General features: G+C 42.2%; 2 protein-coding genes across 11 annotated transcripts in view; one reads left to right on the forward strand and one right to left on the reverse strand.

Moving 5' to 3' along the window:
• LOC119845605 (protein FAM186A) overlaps positions 1-1,009 on the reverse strand; it is a 32,496-nt gene extending 31,487 nt beyond the window's left edge. For all 8 annotated transcript variants that reach the window (XR_006278325.1, XR_006278324.1, XR_006278323.1 and 5 more), the window contains exon 1: positions 218-1,009. The gene's annotated coding sequence lies outside the window, so the exon portion shown is untranslated. The remainder of the gene's footprint in view (positions 1-217) is intronic.
• A 423-nt stretch (positions 1,010-1,432) lies between these two features.
• LARP4 (La ribonucleoprotein 4) overlaps positions 1,433-15,223 on the forward strand; it is a 45,280-nt gene continuing 31,489 nt past the window's right edge. The window contains exons 1-2 of one of the 3 annotated variants that reach the window (XM_038378747.1): positions 1,433-1,626; positions 10,379-10,526. In XM_038378747.1, coding sequence (XP_038234675.1) covers positions 1,609-1,626; positions 10,379-10,526 — 166 coding nt within the window. In that variant the 5' untranslated portion in view covers positions 1,433-1,608. The remainder of the gene's footprint in view (positions 1,627-10,378; positions 10,527-15,223) is intronic. The other 2 variants (XM_038378748.2, XM_038378750.2) reach the window with 2 other exon arrangements.

The following is a 15,223-nucleotide window of genomic DNA, read 5'->3' on the forward strand; positions in this document are numbered from 1 at the left end:
CAGCTCCAGTCAGGCAAATGAAGCTGCATGTGGTGAGGTGTGTGCTTATGTAAATTCTGTGACTGCCCGAAACTTGGAGTTGGGGGAGCAATGCCCGCTCCTCAATTATACCCATGAACTAATAACAAAAAGTAGGTCCCTGCCCCAAAGACCTTAGTCTGAATGAGTCTATTTCTTTCAGAATTGGAGATTCATGTTGGTCTTTTTCACAAGTTACCTGTTATTCTGGGTAGATTAATTTTCTCCTCCTGAGGGTGGGGGACAGTTCCTCCGTCTCTGATAGAAAGGGTGACAAAACGTCCGTTGGGGCCTGTGAAACAGAGCCACATTTCAGCATCTTGTGGGTCAGAGTGATATTTGAGCACAACATTACCCAGCTTCCTTACCATCTCATTGCTCTGGTTGAGGCTCAGCAGGATCTTGATGTGATGCAGTCTTGCAACTCTTGTGATTTGTCACAGGTATCACAATATTTGGTAATCTTCTTGAAGCCTCAGATCCTGGAGTCCTGAGATTATTGTGAGACTCTCGGCCTTTATCTCATGGTTGTGGAGAAAAACGGGCAAACATGAACCAGAAGAGCCCCAAGTGTATTGTTTTTAATTCAGTCTCATGATTTTGAAGGCCTGATTCATGGTTTTGAAGGCTTGTGGTTGGTGATACTTGAAATCCACTTCCAGAGCCTCAGGGCTCAGCATGCTGTGGGGTCATGATGGCGTCTCAATGGGGCATGATCCCACTTTGGGGCCCTCTCATTGCTCTAGGCAGCCTTGACGTGAAGTCACCCTGTTTGGATGCTGCATCATGGGTCTGTGCTGGGCACATCCTGAGGTGTCCCAATGGCAATGGTACATTCCCCGCGCACCCCCACTGCACCGAAAATGGCACGTTCCCCCCAACAGACAAACAAGGAGAGGTTTCAGAGTAGCAGCCGTGTTAGTCTGTATTCGCACAAAGAACAGGAGGACTTGTGGCACCTTAGAGACTAACCAATTTATCTGAGCATAAGATTCCGTGAGCTACAGCTCAAATGCATCCCATGAAGTGAGCTGTAGCTCAGGAAAGCTTATGCTCTAATAAATTGGTTAGTCTCTAAGGTGCCACAAGTCCTCCTTTTCTTTTTGCGAATACAGACTAACACGGCTGCTACGCTGAAACCTTAGTCTCTAAGGTGCCACAAGTAAACAAGGAGAGGACTCCAACTGATCCCCCCTCCGAGATTGGTACACGACCTCTGAACAACAATGCCAATAGCGGAGAGCATGGTGCACCCCCTCGGACATCTCGTCCCATACCACGCAGAATGGTTCATTCCCCTAGTTGGCGCCCCCCACCCCAGGCAATAGTACGTTCCCAATAGGACCCGGGCTAGTTTCTTCCAGCTGCCTTCGATGACCCGGAAGGGCTTCTCGGTGGTGACCCGGCAGAGGCGGTGGCGGGCGGGGGACCTGGAAGGGGCGGGGGCCCGGGCCCTGGCTGGCGGCAGCAGCCGGAGGCGGAGCCCGAGTGTCCTTATCGCTGGCGCTGCCGGAGCCCGCCTGGGAGCGGGGAGCTGTCGGAGCCGGGATCCCAGGCCCGCTGGCCTCGGGGGGAGGCGGGAGAAGGAGGATGCTGCTCTTCGTGGAGGTGAGGAGGGGGCCCGGATGGGGGGTGCGGCGGGGCCGGCCGGCAGGCCAGCCGCGTTGCGGGGCCATGTGACTTTCCAGGCCGCACGCGCTGCTGCCGCGGCTGAGCCGGCCGGGCCCGGCGGGGGAGGGGTCGGGCCTGACACAGCAAATCCGTCCCGGGGGAAGGGGTTGTGGAGTCCCCTCGAGGAGGGTGAGTGGGGAGGGGGCGGGGAGAGCCTGGGGGCCCAGGAGGCCGCACGCGTGGGCTCTGCGGGGTGACAGGAGCGAGGGGGCTGAGGTGAGAGCGGCGGTTTGAGAGCGAAGGTGAACGATGAGGGGAGGGGGCGGCTATGGGGCGGGGGGTTAAGAAAACCTCGCCCCCTCTCTTCGTCCCCGGGAGGTTCTGTCAGTGGCCCGGCCCTCGGTGGCATGGTAGAGAGAAGGAAAGCGGGGGAGGGGAAGCCTTGAAAGGCACCGCATTGACCTTTTGTAAAAGTTGCTCTGGTGGCTGCTTGGTGCATGGCGCGGCGCGTGTGAAGGTTATTCGGTGGGGGGTGGGCGAGAGAAACCACCGGGAGGCTTTTTTTTAATTTTAAAATCTCGTAGATCTTTTTTCCTCGTTCGTTTCTCCCCCCCCCCCTCTTTTTTTTTTTTAAAGCAGAGGCTGCCGTGGCATGTGTGCAATATAATCAGCTGATCCTTTTCTTTCTCTTCCTGGCTAATGAGTAGATTCCAGAGCATATTGTTCTTTGCATTGTATAAACATCAAACTAGCAAAGCTGCAACTTAGCAACTTGGCACTGGGTAACCGTGCCCATAAATAGAGTCTGTTTTCAATGAGGAAGGATTGTATCTTACAGGTTGTAAGGCAACTGTGGTGAAAAAGAGAATCAAATCTATCAGGATCTCTTAATTGTTTGCATATTTTGCTGTAATGAGTTCTTATTAAACCATATCAAGTTGAAACATTTATTTTTAATCAGAGCTTCTCTTTTTTTCTCTAATGTTTTCAAAGCATTTTGAAGACTAAAGGAATTGTGGAAGTGCCTTTGTAAAGTAACATATGGGAAACTTTTAATTCTCCACAAAAGAAAAAAAAAACACTATTCCTTTTCTACTCTCTATATAAACTATTAACTCTCTTTAAGATTAGAATTTGTACTCTCAGACTTGCACTCTTTCTAATTTTTCTGAAGATTACATAAAGTCAGCAATGTAGTTAATTGCCGCTAAGAAACTGGCTGCTTTCTTGTTTCAATGGACTTCCGGGTCTTCCTTAATTCAGCTGCTGTGGTTAGTTTTTCAGTTAAGTAAACTGAATTGAAAAAAATGGAAGCAGTGCATTTTTTGGTAAACTCAAAGACTATATATTTTCATCAACTAAACCTAGTATATACAAGTGTATAGTGCCTCTGTACTTTGAACCTAAATACACATGGCACATTAAGGAACATTTATTTTGAATCTGAGAACTTACAGCTATGCTTTTTTTTTTTTAGTTGTGGTTTGTAGCCTTAATGGACAAGGTAGACTGCTTCGTTATTGCACCAGTAAATAAATTAGACCCACACTTTTAGGTAAAGTGTTTCTTCACCCTTGGCTGTGTAGGAAGTCCTTCGATTGTTTATTTGGATGTGCTACCTGTAAGATCCAAATGATCTCTCATCTACTATTACTGAAAGATCAAAGGAACTCCTTGCCAGAGGGTGTTGTGAAGGTCAGTACTATAATGGGATTCAAAAGGGAGCTAAATGGATTCATGGAAGATAGGTCCATTGATGGCTATTAGCCAGGATGGGCAGGGATGGTGTCCTTAGCCTCTGTTTGTCAGAAGCTGGAATTGAGTGACAGGGCATGGATCACTTGATGATAACCTGTCTGTTCATTCCCTTTGGGGCACCTGCCATTGGCCACTGTCAGAGGACAGGATACTGGGCTTGGTGGACTTTTGGTATGACCCAGTATGGCCGCTGTTATGTTCAATGTGTTTAAAAAACACTTTCTGCATCACTTCAGTGAAACTTAATTCCCTTCTTTAGATTTCATAGTCTGTAGTGCACTTTTTGTTTAAATGTTCCAAATTGATTTGACTTAATTTACAGTGAGACAAATCAACGTAATTGTCAATCAGTTTGTAAACACTTAAAATACAATAAGGTGATAAGTAACAGTTAAGAACAAATCATGTCAAACCAACCTAATATCATTATTTGACAGGGTAACAAGCCTTCTGAATGGGGGGAACCAGTAGATGTGATATATCTTGACTTCAGTAAGGCTTTTGATACTATCTCGCATGACAGTCTCATAAACTAGAGAAACGTAGCCTAGATCAGTGCTGCTCAAAGTGGTGGTCTGCGGACCGGCACCGATCTGCGAGTCGGCTGCCAGTCTGCACGCACATTGAGGGGAAAAAAATGGCCAGTCCCCCACATCAGATAGCAGGTTCATCTAGGCCAGTGCTTTTCAAGCTATCTGTTGGATGTGGAATTGGTTTGAAAACTGTACTCGGTAGTTATCGGAGGTTCACAGCCAAGATGAAAGGGCATATTGAGTGGGTTCCCACAGGGATTTGTCTTGGGTCTGGTTCTATTCAATATCTTCATAAATGATTTGGTAATGGAGAGAATACACTTCTAAAGTTTGCTGGTGATACCATACTGGTAGGGGTTGCAAGCTCTTTAGAGGACAGGATTAGAATTCAAAATGATCTTGACAAACTGGAGAAATGGTGTGACATCAGTAGAATTAAATTAAAAGTACTGCACTTAGAAAGGAATAATCAATTGCACAAATACAAAATGGGAAATGATTCTAGGAAGGAATACTGCAAAAAAGGATCTGGAGGTTATAGTAGATCACAGACTGATTCAGATTAAATGTAATACTGTTGGGGGGGCGAGGGGATCAAATATTATTCTGGAATATATTAGCAAGAGTGTTATAAGCAAGACACCAGAAGTCATTCTTCCACTCTATTCAGCACTGATAAGTCTGATGAGTTCACTTGTGAGCACCACGTTTCAGGAAAGATTTGGACAAATTTGAGAAAGTCCAGAGGATAGCAACAAAAATGGTTAAAGGTCTTGAAAACATAACCTATGAGGAAAGGTTGGAAAAAAATGGGCTTAAGTCTGGAGAAAAGAAGATTGAGGGGGGACATAAGTCTTCAAGTACATAAAAGGTTGTTATAAAGAGGAGGGTGATAAACTGTTCTCCTTAATCACTGAAGACAGGACAAGAAGTAATGGGCTTAAATTGTGACAAGGGAGGTTTATTTTAGATCTTAAGAAATGCTTCCTAACTGTAAGGGTAGTTAATCACTGGACCAAATTTGGAATCTCCATCATTAGAGGGTTTTGAGAGCAGATTAGACAAACACCTTTCAGGGATGGTCTGATAATATTTAGTTCTCTCTCAGTGCAGGGGACTGCACTAGATGATCTATCAAGGTCCCTTGCAGTCCTACTGGTCTGTGATTTCTATGTTCATGTTAATTATAGAATTGAACATACTAGGGTTGGGAATAATTGACCTAAGGTTAATTAATAGGTCATGTACTTTTAATGTATAATATGGTAGTTTTGTTAATATTTCAGATGAGTAGTTAAATTTGTACTGTGGTTAAGAATGTTTAAAGAAAGGGACTGGGGAACCCCCTAACTTTCTTGAAAAAAGCCATTTAAGTTTTGGAATGACTATTATTTGAATCACGTTGAAAAAATCATCTTACCACAGAGCCATAGTGCTTTGATTTAGTTTCCCACCCCCATTTTTGGTTATTTTGCAGAGTTGCTTTTTAAATCCACAGGCTGATAATTAACACTGTTTAAAGTTGTGAACAGTTGTCTACACCTGTAACTGACCACAAGGTAAAAAAGTGAAATTTATAGGCAAGGAGCTAGTTATTTCTGAGCAGCAAATGCTTTGAGGTGGATCCTAGAATTAAAATAATTTGACAGAAATGAGGCATCATAGTAGGAATAGGTCTTAGACTTTAAATTAGCTTGATCAAGTAGGAATCTGTGTAGCCAAGGAATGACTGTCTGAAGATTCAGCAAGCCTTATGGTATAACTTGGTTAATATTAGTTGCTTTGTTTGATCTACTCCTTTCCCTTCTGCTGATAGGCTATCCCTGATTAACTTCTGTCGTTATCTTCATATGACTGGTCAAATTCTACTGCCACACTGGGGTTCAAGGCAGTTATTCCAGTTTGGGACTGGTGTACCTCAGTAGTATTTGGCCCAGCGGCTTTATACCACTCTGTCATACACTGTTTAATTGTCACACACACCATCTATACAAAACAAGGTCGTATTTGAGATCAAGATGCTCATGGGGAAGGTTAGCTAGTAACTCGAAACTGTTTTTTATTAAAATACAACTGAAATTCATCATTCATGCACACAGTGCTAATTGGTAATAGGAGTTACACTTTTAAAAAAATGCTATCTTGGTATGAAATGTAACTTGAAAAATTATTGGTGCTAAATATATTACCTTTCCAACCTGGTGTGGGATTAGAGCTGTTGATAGAATGGACTATGGGCATGTAATAGTATGTCCTCTGTGCAGAAGTACATCCCGTGTCTCTTCGTTACAGAGCCTGTATTTGTGTGGATCATGCAGGGCCAGGCGTATTGTTCATGTTAAATAAACAATGTTAGTACATTGGAAGAATGCTTTGAGTTTCTCACAGTACAATCACAACTGTGATTTGATATTTCTCATCTGAATTTCAGCAGCTTTACTTCAGAATTATAGACTGTAATGAACATTGAGGTAGTTACCACATTACTCCCTTACTGGGAAATATTAGAGTTGTGTATTTTTAGTTGTTTAAACTGTTGGGGAAACTTAAATGTAATAAGGCAATCTCTCCTAGTTGCTGCCTCATTGGTGTTTCATAGCTGTAAAGCCATGGCAGCATGAAGGGGATATGCCTGAGTAGCACCATTCAGTGTGTAAGAGCTTCCTCCTTCCCTTTTTGTATCAATAAGACAAAACTCATGCAGGCTCATACAAGGGTTGTGACACAAACAGCTAAAAATGCTCATACTCCAAGCAGAGTATAATCAATCCGTAGCTCTGCTCATTGTCCTAAAAACTGCAGCATACATAGTGTGCATTATCCTGCATGCCCCTCTCCTGGAAAACCTTGTCGTCATACAGATAAGTTAATAAAAACGGAATCTGGTTTTATCTAGCATCTCTTAAAAGAGCTTTACAAAAGTAACAAATGAGCCAAATTTTGGTAGTGGGGAGCCATCTTGACTAATGGAGAAGCCATTGTGTTCAGTCAAATCAGCTTTCACACAACTATTAATATTATACTTTGTTTTCTGAGAGTTTCCTGGGATGTTCAGGGTACTTGCTTATTTCTGATTCCTCCTTAGTTGACAGCAAGATGGCAGCTAACAGTGAGCAGAAAGGAGCTCTGTTTGGGAATATCAGCCATGGTTTATCTGCTTCAATGCTGCCTTACTCTCTTATATTTCCAAATCTTAAAAGACGTGTGCATTAGATTAAACTCGGAAAAAGGCAACGCTATTCCAGAAAGTAACTTGATTTGCCGGCATCTTCTCTCTTCCCCACCCCCCACAATAAATGTTTCACATTATTCTGCTGGGGAGACCTGGGTTTTATTCCCAGCTCTGCCATAGATTTATCATGTGACCTTTGTCAAGTCACTCTGGTTTTTCTCAGCCTCAGTTTTCCTAGCTGTAAAATGATTTGACATTCTCAGATTAAAAGATCTGCTATATAAGTACAAAATATTTATTCCTAAAGGGGAGCCCCAATCTTGCACACAGTCTGTTGCCAAGGAAAACACTGATGTCATAAATTCAGCATTATGACTTCACTGCAGGATAAAGTAGGATGAGCAAATATCTGTTAAACAAATTTTTTTTGAAGAGGATACCTAGCAGTAGAAATTATTAAACACATAGGAAAATGACCAGAGGTTTAAGTAAAACTAGTTTGACTTAATTGCGAAAGCCAGCGTTTAGAGAATTTATTGAAATCCAAAAGAAATACAGTGCTTACATTCCAGGATACCATAAGTGATGTCTGTCGATTTCTAATATCTCCTAAGGAGAATTTACTAGTTTTAACTCTGAAAAGGACCATAGACTGAAACACAAAGCTTGAGTGCTCATGTTTAGATTTTTGTCAGATTAACTGCAAAACCATTCCATAAGATAAGGTTTTTATATCAAGCTGAAATGCTAACCGAATATGCTGGTATCTGATTCCCTCTGAATTTCTCATGTCCAAAGCCGAACAAGTCTACTCCTTGGAGAGTTAGAACAAACAAAAGGTTAGTGAGCAGGCGAAACTGGATGCAAAGCTTCTTAGTGTTGTCAGAGGCGTCCCCTGTAACTGACCCTGGCTGATATTTCTCTACATCAGTCTAGGGAAAAGACAGATGTAATACCTAACATTCAAAGTATCCCTAACTATTAACAATCTGTCTCCAGATCGGAGGGAATTCCTGGAATGACATATTGGCTGCTATCCAGAACATGCCTGCTGGGAATTCTCTGGCTCTGGATAGCTTCCTGGTAGACTCCATGTTCTGTTGAGCAGAGCTTTCAAGCAGGCCAGCTCTGTCATTTTGTAAATATTAGTTTTACTGATCGTTGTCTCTCTGCGGTGTTGTTGTAACTGCTTTGTGAAAATACTTCAGTGGACTGAAACAAAAAGGCTTCATGTGGTAATTGAGCCCTGTAGTGTTTAAAAAACATTACTATTTGTCTATCAAGCTCAGTTGAATAAGTAAGAAACCATACTGTAAACTCTGTTCTAAAAAGGCATTTGATGGGGGTGAAATGAGAGTTCTTGCATTCCACACTCTGGCTTCAGAAAAATTGCATACACTAGGATCTTGATCGTGACCCTTCAAAGTCAACGTTAGTCTTGAGACTGAGTTCAGTGGACATAGGATTGGGTCAGAGTACAAGATAGTACCGCAATTAGTTGTCTTTCGGATGTGGATAGATCTGTTTGCAGACCTCCTTTATTAGCACAGCCTGTCTCCTGGTAGGAAGCCCCATATAAAAGAAGACAAGATCTGATTCCTTCATCATTTTACTATCTATCATTTGCTCCAAGGCCTTTTAGTTGGAAATGGACATTCAGGTAGCGTCCCAGTTTAAAAATTAAACTTGTCTGCTGCTTTGTTCCTCCACAGCATTAACATCTGAAGTCTTGCATCATGGCAGTGAGATGAATGAGGCCCTCTTTTAGCAAGACCTCATCCTTGGAAATTAGGGAGATAGCTTGTTGAGTATAATATCTGATGATCCAGTTACCTGCCTAAAAAAAGTGTCCTCTAGATTAAATTTTGGCATATTTGAGGATTATAGAATAATCCCAGACATGTTCACTATTCTGGCAAATAGTTTCTTTCCACTTCTGAAATGACCAAAGAACATGTAATTGGTAGCATGCATGACCAAATATATCTGATCCAAATCAACATAGGTGAGAGATTAGACATTTGCAGTCCTGGCTCTAGGAAGGTCAGAGTATCTATGTGTCCTGAGCAGCGTGGGTATACTTGAAACAGATCCGTTTCAAGACTGGTGGTATTCTTATACAAGTCCATCTAACTGTATGGGGGAGAAATCATTCCCCATGCTGGCAGCTTGTTCTATTTTTTTGGTGCCTGAACTCTGGATGCTACAGTAAGCATCAACTTTTAGAGCCTTTGTCTGACCTGGAAATACTCCTTATAATTTGCAAGCTTCTAAAAACATTCCTTGCAAAGTGATCTATCTGACTGACTTCAAGTACGACTGTTTAGCATGTTGACTATAGAAGCTTCATCCTCTTTACAATCAGCAGCATTCATGTGGCTGGTTATTTCTGTGAGGTTCTCAGAGTGTTATCTCCTACTAGGGAAACAGTTCATCCCAGTTTCTCTCTCGAGATGCACAGCACTTAAGTAGCTATTCTAACTTTGGGGGTTTTTTTTTGTTTTTTGTTTTGTTTTGGTTTTTTTTGTCTCACAGTATCAAAATTTAACTCATGGGAGTTGTGGCAGGCTGTGGCTGAGCAGAAAACTTTTCCGGTGCCACAATAAATTTCTCCCTTTGTTTCATACTTTGTGTGGGGGAGATGTGCTAACTGTGATTAAGGTGCAGAAATGCTTGCAGGAAACAACTTTATTCTTGCCTACCTGACAGGTGGTGCTTTGTCAGGGCTGAGCACTTCTCTCACTCCACACATACCACATGTTCCCTGTCTCCAGAGCACAGTGCAGTATAATGGGCTGTCTTCCAACCCTTTTTAGGAAGAGGTTGAAATGGGAAGATTTCCCCCTTCTTTTGCCAAGGGGGTGGAGGATTATGGATGAGTCAGACATTTTGTGTAAAACTGTGACTTGTCAATCTCATGCATCTGGCCCCTTCCCTCTGCTTGCAAAAAATCCCCATGCTAATGCCATTGCCCTAGTCACTGCATGGCTAAACACTGCTCGTAAAAAAGGGAGAAGAGGGACATCACATCTGTTATGGAATGGGGAAACAAGATACTTTAAAGTGTCAAGGGATTTAATTTTCCCATTAGTCTGACGTTTGTCTAAGAACCTATTATCTTTTGGAAAGTGAAAGTCTGTATTCTGCCTCTTTGGTCATTTAGATGCTTCTAAGCTGTGAAACTGTCTTAAAGAATGTACTACACTAAACTGTAATAACTTCCCTAATTACTTTCTAATCCTTTTTTTGAATTATTTTTGCAAATAATTTACTTTTGTCTCTTCAGCAGGTAACATCAAAAGGTACTGGCTTAAATCCAAATGCAAAAGTGTGGCAAGAAGATCCACAGGGAAGCACTGAAGCTGCACCAGTGACCAATGGCACTGAGCATTTGTGGCAAGAAACAGCTGCTGCACCAGGATCTCATAGTGAGGGTGAGACGTCTGAACCCAAATGATAACTTAATTCCTTGCTTAGTTCAGATTGTGTGTATTCTGTATAAACCTAAACCCAGCAGTAAGAAGCAACCAATGTTCTTGTCCTTGAAAGAACAGCTCTAGAGGCTGATGTAGGAACCAATATAGGTTGAATATGACAAGTTTTCTGAAGCAGTTTACTGCCGGTTAACTGCATCAGTAAACAGTAGGGACTGCAGAAAGGTCTGATCTGAATGAACTTTAGTTTAAGACCTAAAGCTGTACTGAGGAAGAACAGGCAGGATATGAAAAGTAATCCAATAAGGGACAGTGTGTTATGGCCCTCTATAACACTTAAGAGGCCCGATGATGACCAAGTATCGCGCTACGAGGGAAACAAGCTGCTAAATGTGCGGAAATGGATTCTATACTCTGTCTCCTTTTTTTCTCCCTTCTTGATGACTTCTTCCTTTCTCACTTTGTCTCTGTTGCTTTTTCTCACCATTGCTGCACTTTAGTATATACTTGACCCTGTGAACAGAAAGATTATGAGATCTGAGGGCCACACACAATCCAGATACATTATTGAGCTATTCCAAAGTTACACTTGTACTGGAATGTATGCTGCAGAGCAATTAAAAGGCTTGCTTAAAGCTTAGACTGTACTTGTGTAAATCTTTACTAACTTTATTAAATCTACTTGTCCATAAGGTTTTTTTTTAATTTTTTTTATTTATTTACTTACTTTTAAGTTCAGGTGGTAAAACACTTCTGGGTAATTCTTTGTGTCCATATACAAACGAAGGGCTGGTCTACACTGGGAACTTACATTGGCATAGTTGTATCTCTCGGGTGTGAAAAATCCACACCCTCTGAGAGATGCAGATATGCCAACCTAACCTCCTAGACCAGAGGTGGGCAAACTATGGCCCGCGGAGGCTAGCCCCTGGCCCCTCCCCTACTGTTCCCCCTCCCCACAGCCTCCACTCACTGCACCGCTGGCGCAATGCTCTGGGTGGGGGGGGGGCCTGCACGCTCCTGGGGCAGCACAGCTGCAGAGCCTTGCCTGACCCGGTCTCTGTACCTGCACGGCACGGCTGCCTGTCCTGGGGGCGTGGTGTTGGATAGAGGGCAAGGGAGTTTGTGGGGTGGTCTGTCGGTGGGGCGGTCAGGTCAGAGGATGGCGAACGGGGGGTTGGATGGGAGCGGGGGTCCCGGGAGGGCAGTCAGGAAGGAGAGGGGAGGGGAGGTTGGATGGGGCAGGGGTCACCGGGGAGCTGTCAGGGGGTGAGAAGCAGGAGGGATCAGATAGGGGGCGGGGGCCAGGCCACACCTGGCTGTTTGGGGAGGCACAGCGTCCCCTAACCGTCCCTCCATACAATTTCAGAAACCTGGTGCGGTCCTCAGGCCAAAAAGTTTGCCCGCCCCATCCTAGACAGTGCTAGGTTGATGGAAGAATTCTTCTGTCGACCTATCTACCACTTCTTGAGGAGGTGGATTACCTACGCCAGCAGGAGGTGTAGTTAGTGTCTACAGTGAAGCACTACAGCAGCACAGCTGCAGTGATGTAAGTGTAGACACACACTAGCAAATGCCTTTAAAAAACTTAGGATAAGCGAAGGAATCATCTGGTGAAAGAGGAATCTTACTCCTCTACAAATCAGTAGTTCTTCCAGCATGGGTCCTTTACAGAGCAAAAAATTCCATTCATGGCAATCGGTCATTTTGCCTTGACGAATTGCACTGTACTCTTGAGTGCTGCTACTGCATGTAAATTGGGTGTGATATAATCCTATAAACTGAACACCAGCTCTTTGGTGCTGAGAAATGAATAACCATGATTTACTTCATATTTTTTTCTGTTCTGACACTACTTAATTAGCAGTTATCTATGCCACCATCTTCTCTTTAAACAGCTTTGAATATTGGCCTGTTCCTGTGATGTAAATGTCTTGTGTAAACACACACAATCATCCTGCTTAAGCTATACTGGCATAGTTATAGCTGTGCAACACCTATATTGTGAAAGTGGTTATAATGATGAAAGTACATTTAAACTAGTGTAACTTCACTCAGATTAGGAGTTTTAATGGTATAATTCTTTTTTAAAAATACATCTGGAACCACTATAGTTATGCCCTATAGACCAGGGTTGTGATGGGGAGTAAGATGGAAGAGCTCTAAGAAAACAATGCTCATGTTCAGCTTTTCAGAAATTAAAATATATTCCCATCAAATATCTGGTGAAAGGAGAATAGGAAGGTTATGAATCAGCCTCCATATCAGCTGCTGTGTATCGGTACCTTGTGGGAATGCCAAGCTTAAAGACATCTGCCCAACTGTGAGAGCACGTGAGAATATCCCTGGGAAAGAGTGGCTTTGCTTTTGGTGTATTAGCAAGGTCTAGCTTTGCTCTGGCATCATGGAGTCTCTTGACAGCTGCAAGAGAAGAATAAACACCACCTCTCCTTAGTCTAAAATTGTCCATTTGCTGTCAGTTATTTGAAGTTCTCAGTCTGAGTGTAGCTAAGTATCAAGTGACTAAGTCCTGCAGAGGAACTCTACCAACCCTTATGGGATGGATGGGCAAAGGTCTCAAGCCAGGACTTCCAGGTAAGTGGTAATAACTGGTGAGATCACTTCTCCTGCCAAAGGAGGCACATAGTAACGGAACATTGAGGTTTCCTTCACTGCATTTCCGCAACATTACTTTGTCAGAGTCCTGGAGATCAGAATACACTTTGGGTATATGCTCAAGGCCCTGTGCTTCTGTTATCTCTCCTGATTCCCTGTGCCCCCACTTTCTATCATTTCTGTCAGAGCCATTCAGACAGATTCTTCAGATGGCCACAGCATAGGAGTCTTTCTGGTGCAGAGGGATTCTGTAGGAGAAGGTAATGTAGGGTGGATTAACACTGCATTTGATTTCATGCCCTACTGTGAGTAGGGGAAAAATATATGCAATTCCCTAGTCCTTCTAGCACTACCTGCTCCTTACCCTGCTTTAGGTGTCTCTGCAAATGTGAGTGGCCCCATCCACTTCTCCAAATCCCAGGTCCAAAAAAGCTAAAATTCAGGTGAAAATGGGTTTAAAAACCCACATGCTTTTCCCACCCAAAAACTGGGAAATCATGGGGGCAGATTGGTAAATAACAATAATAACAACATGCCTCTGAGGTTAATTGTAGCAACAGTTTAAAAAAAAAAATCTGATAAGGGTTTTTTAAAATGATGCTCCAAAAACAGATGCATTCATTCTTTAGCTCAGTGCAAGAACCATGTCTTTAATTTTTGTAAATGTATAGTGAAAAGGTTTATATATAAACATTCAATATCACAGGAAAACTAGCGTATTTTTATTTTCCGGTGGAAGCAAAGTATAGTTGGCTATGTAAATTTATGCCAATCATAAGCAAATATTTGCTTGGCAATAATAATCCCAAGGTTAACTCAGATTTGCTGTTCTGTAGCATTAGATTTCTAGGTTTCAGAGTAGCAGCCGTGTTAGTCTGTATTCGATGAAGTGAGCTGTAGCTCACGAAAGCTTATGCTCTAATAAATTTGTTAGTCTCTAAGGTGCCACAAGTACTCCTTTTCTTTTTTTTAGATTTCTAGGCAGTTGAAACAATTAGGAAGTAGAAGGTTGCTATCTTGCTACATCAAGGAACTTAATCTAATGAGCTCATCCTGTGAGATGCTTAGCACCTCCAACTCCCACATATGTCACTGAGAGTTGAATGAATTCTGCCTATAGCAGAATTAGCTATTGAACTTGCAGTTAAAGTTGCAGTATCCAAAGCTCACAGAAGCCAATGGACTTTGGATCAGGTCACTGTTTCACATAGTTCAGGAGTATCTAACTTTAGATTCATTAGCTGGCATGCTGTGTGAATTTGTTTGAAGCCTATTTTGTCTTACCTTGGATAAAAGATCACGTCTTTGTTATATGGAATGTCAGACTTGCTTGACACTAGAATCCACCTCATGAGTCCAAATCTAAACAGCATTAAAGGTTATCAAATTGATATTTAAATTATAGGTTGGTAAAGGATACAGACTGTGATCTTCAAATAATTATGAGACTGGCTAAATTCCTGAAAAATGGTTTGTATAAGCTCAAAAGCTTGTCTCTCTCACCAATAGAAGTTGGTCCAATAAAAGATATTACTACAGCCACCTTTTTCTTAAAATAATAATAATCTTGGTGTTTTCATGTTTATTTTTCAAATGGCTAAAAATATTTCCTAAATATTTAGGATATGCTAAAGTATATTTTTCCAAATGTTCCCTTTACTTGTGTTCATGCTGTTTCTTGTGTACTTGGGTGCATTTCACCAATAATGTCCTTTACCGCTAACGTGACTTTGAATTGATTAATGAAAGTTATGGTAGACCTGGAAAAGACCTATTTGATCAGAATCAGTCCTTCTGCAAGTAAACTTTCCCCCATTCCACCCCAACCACATCAGATACTAAACTGAAACTACACTCCATTCTATCCCAAATAGCTTGTGGAAAAGACTGATAAATTCTCTAATATCCACATCCTTCCAGTGTGTTTTATAATCACATTAAGTTGACAGTCCTGAGTATTTATTATATATAAGGATCAGATAATACATGCAGCTTTTTCTGTGGCATAAGTGCTGCATGTTTAAGGACTCAACTTGATGCTTATTTGAAGAAAAATATTTGTTTCAGATGCTACAGTAGTT

This window comes from Dermochelys coriacea, chromosome 20 (genome assembly GCF_009764565.3).
Source record: "Dermochelys coriacea isolate rDerCor1 chromosome 20, rDerCor1.pri.v4, whole genome shotgun sequence".
NCBI classification, from domain to species: Eukaryota; Metazoa; Chordata; order Testudines; family Dermochelyidae; genus Dermochelys; species Dermochelys coriacea.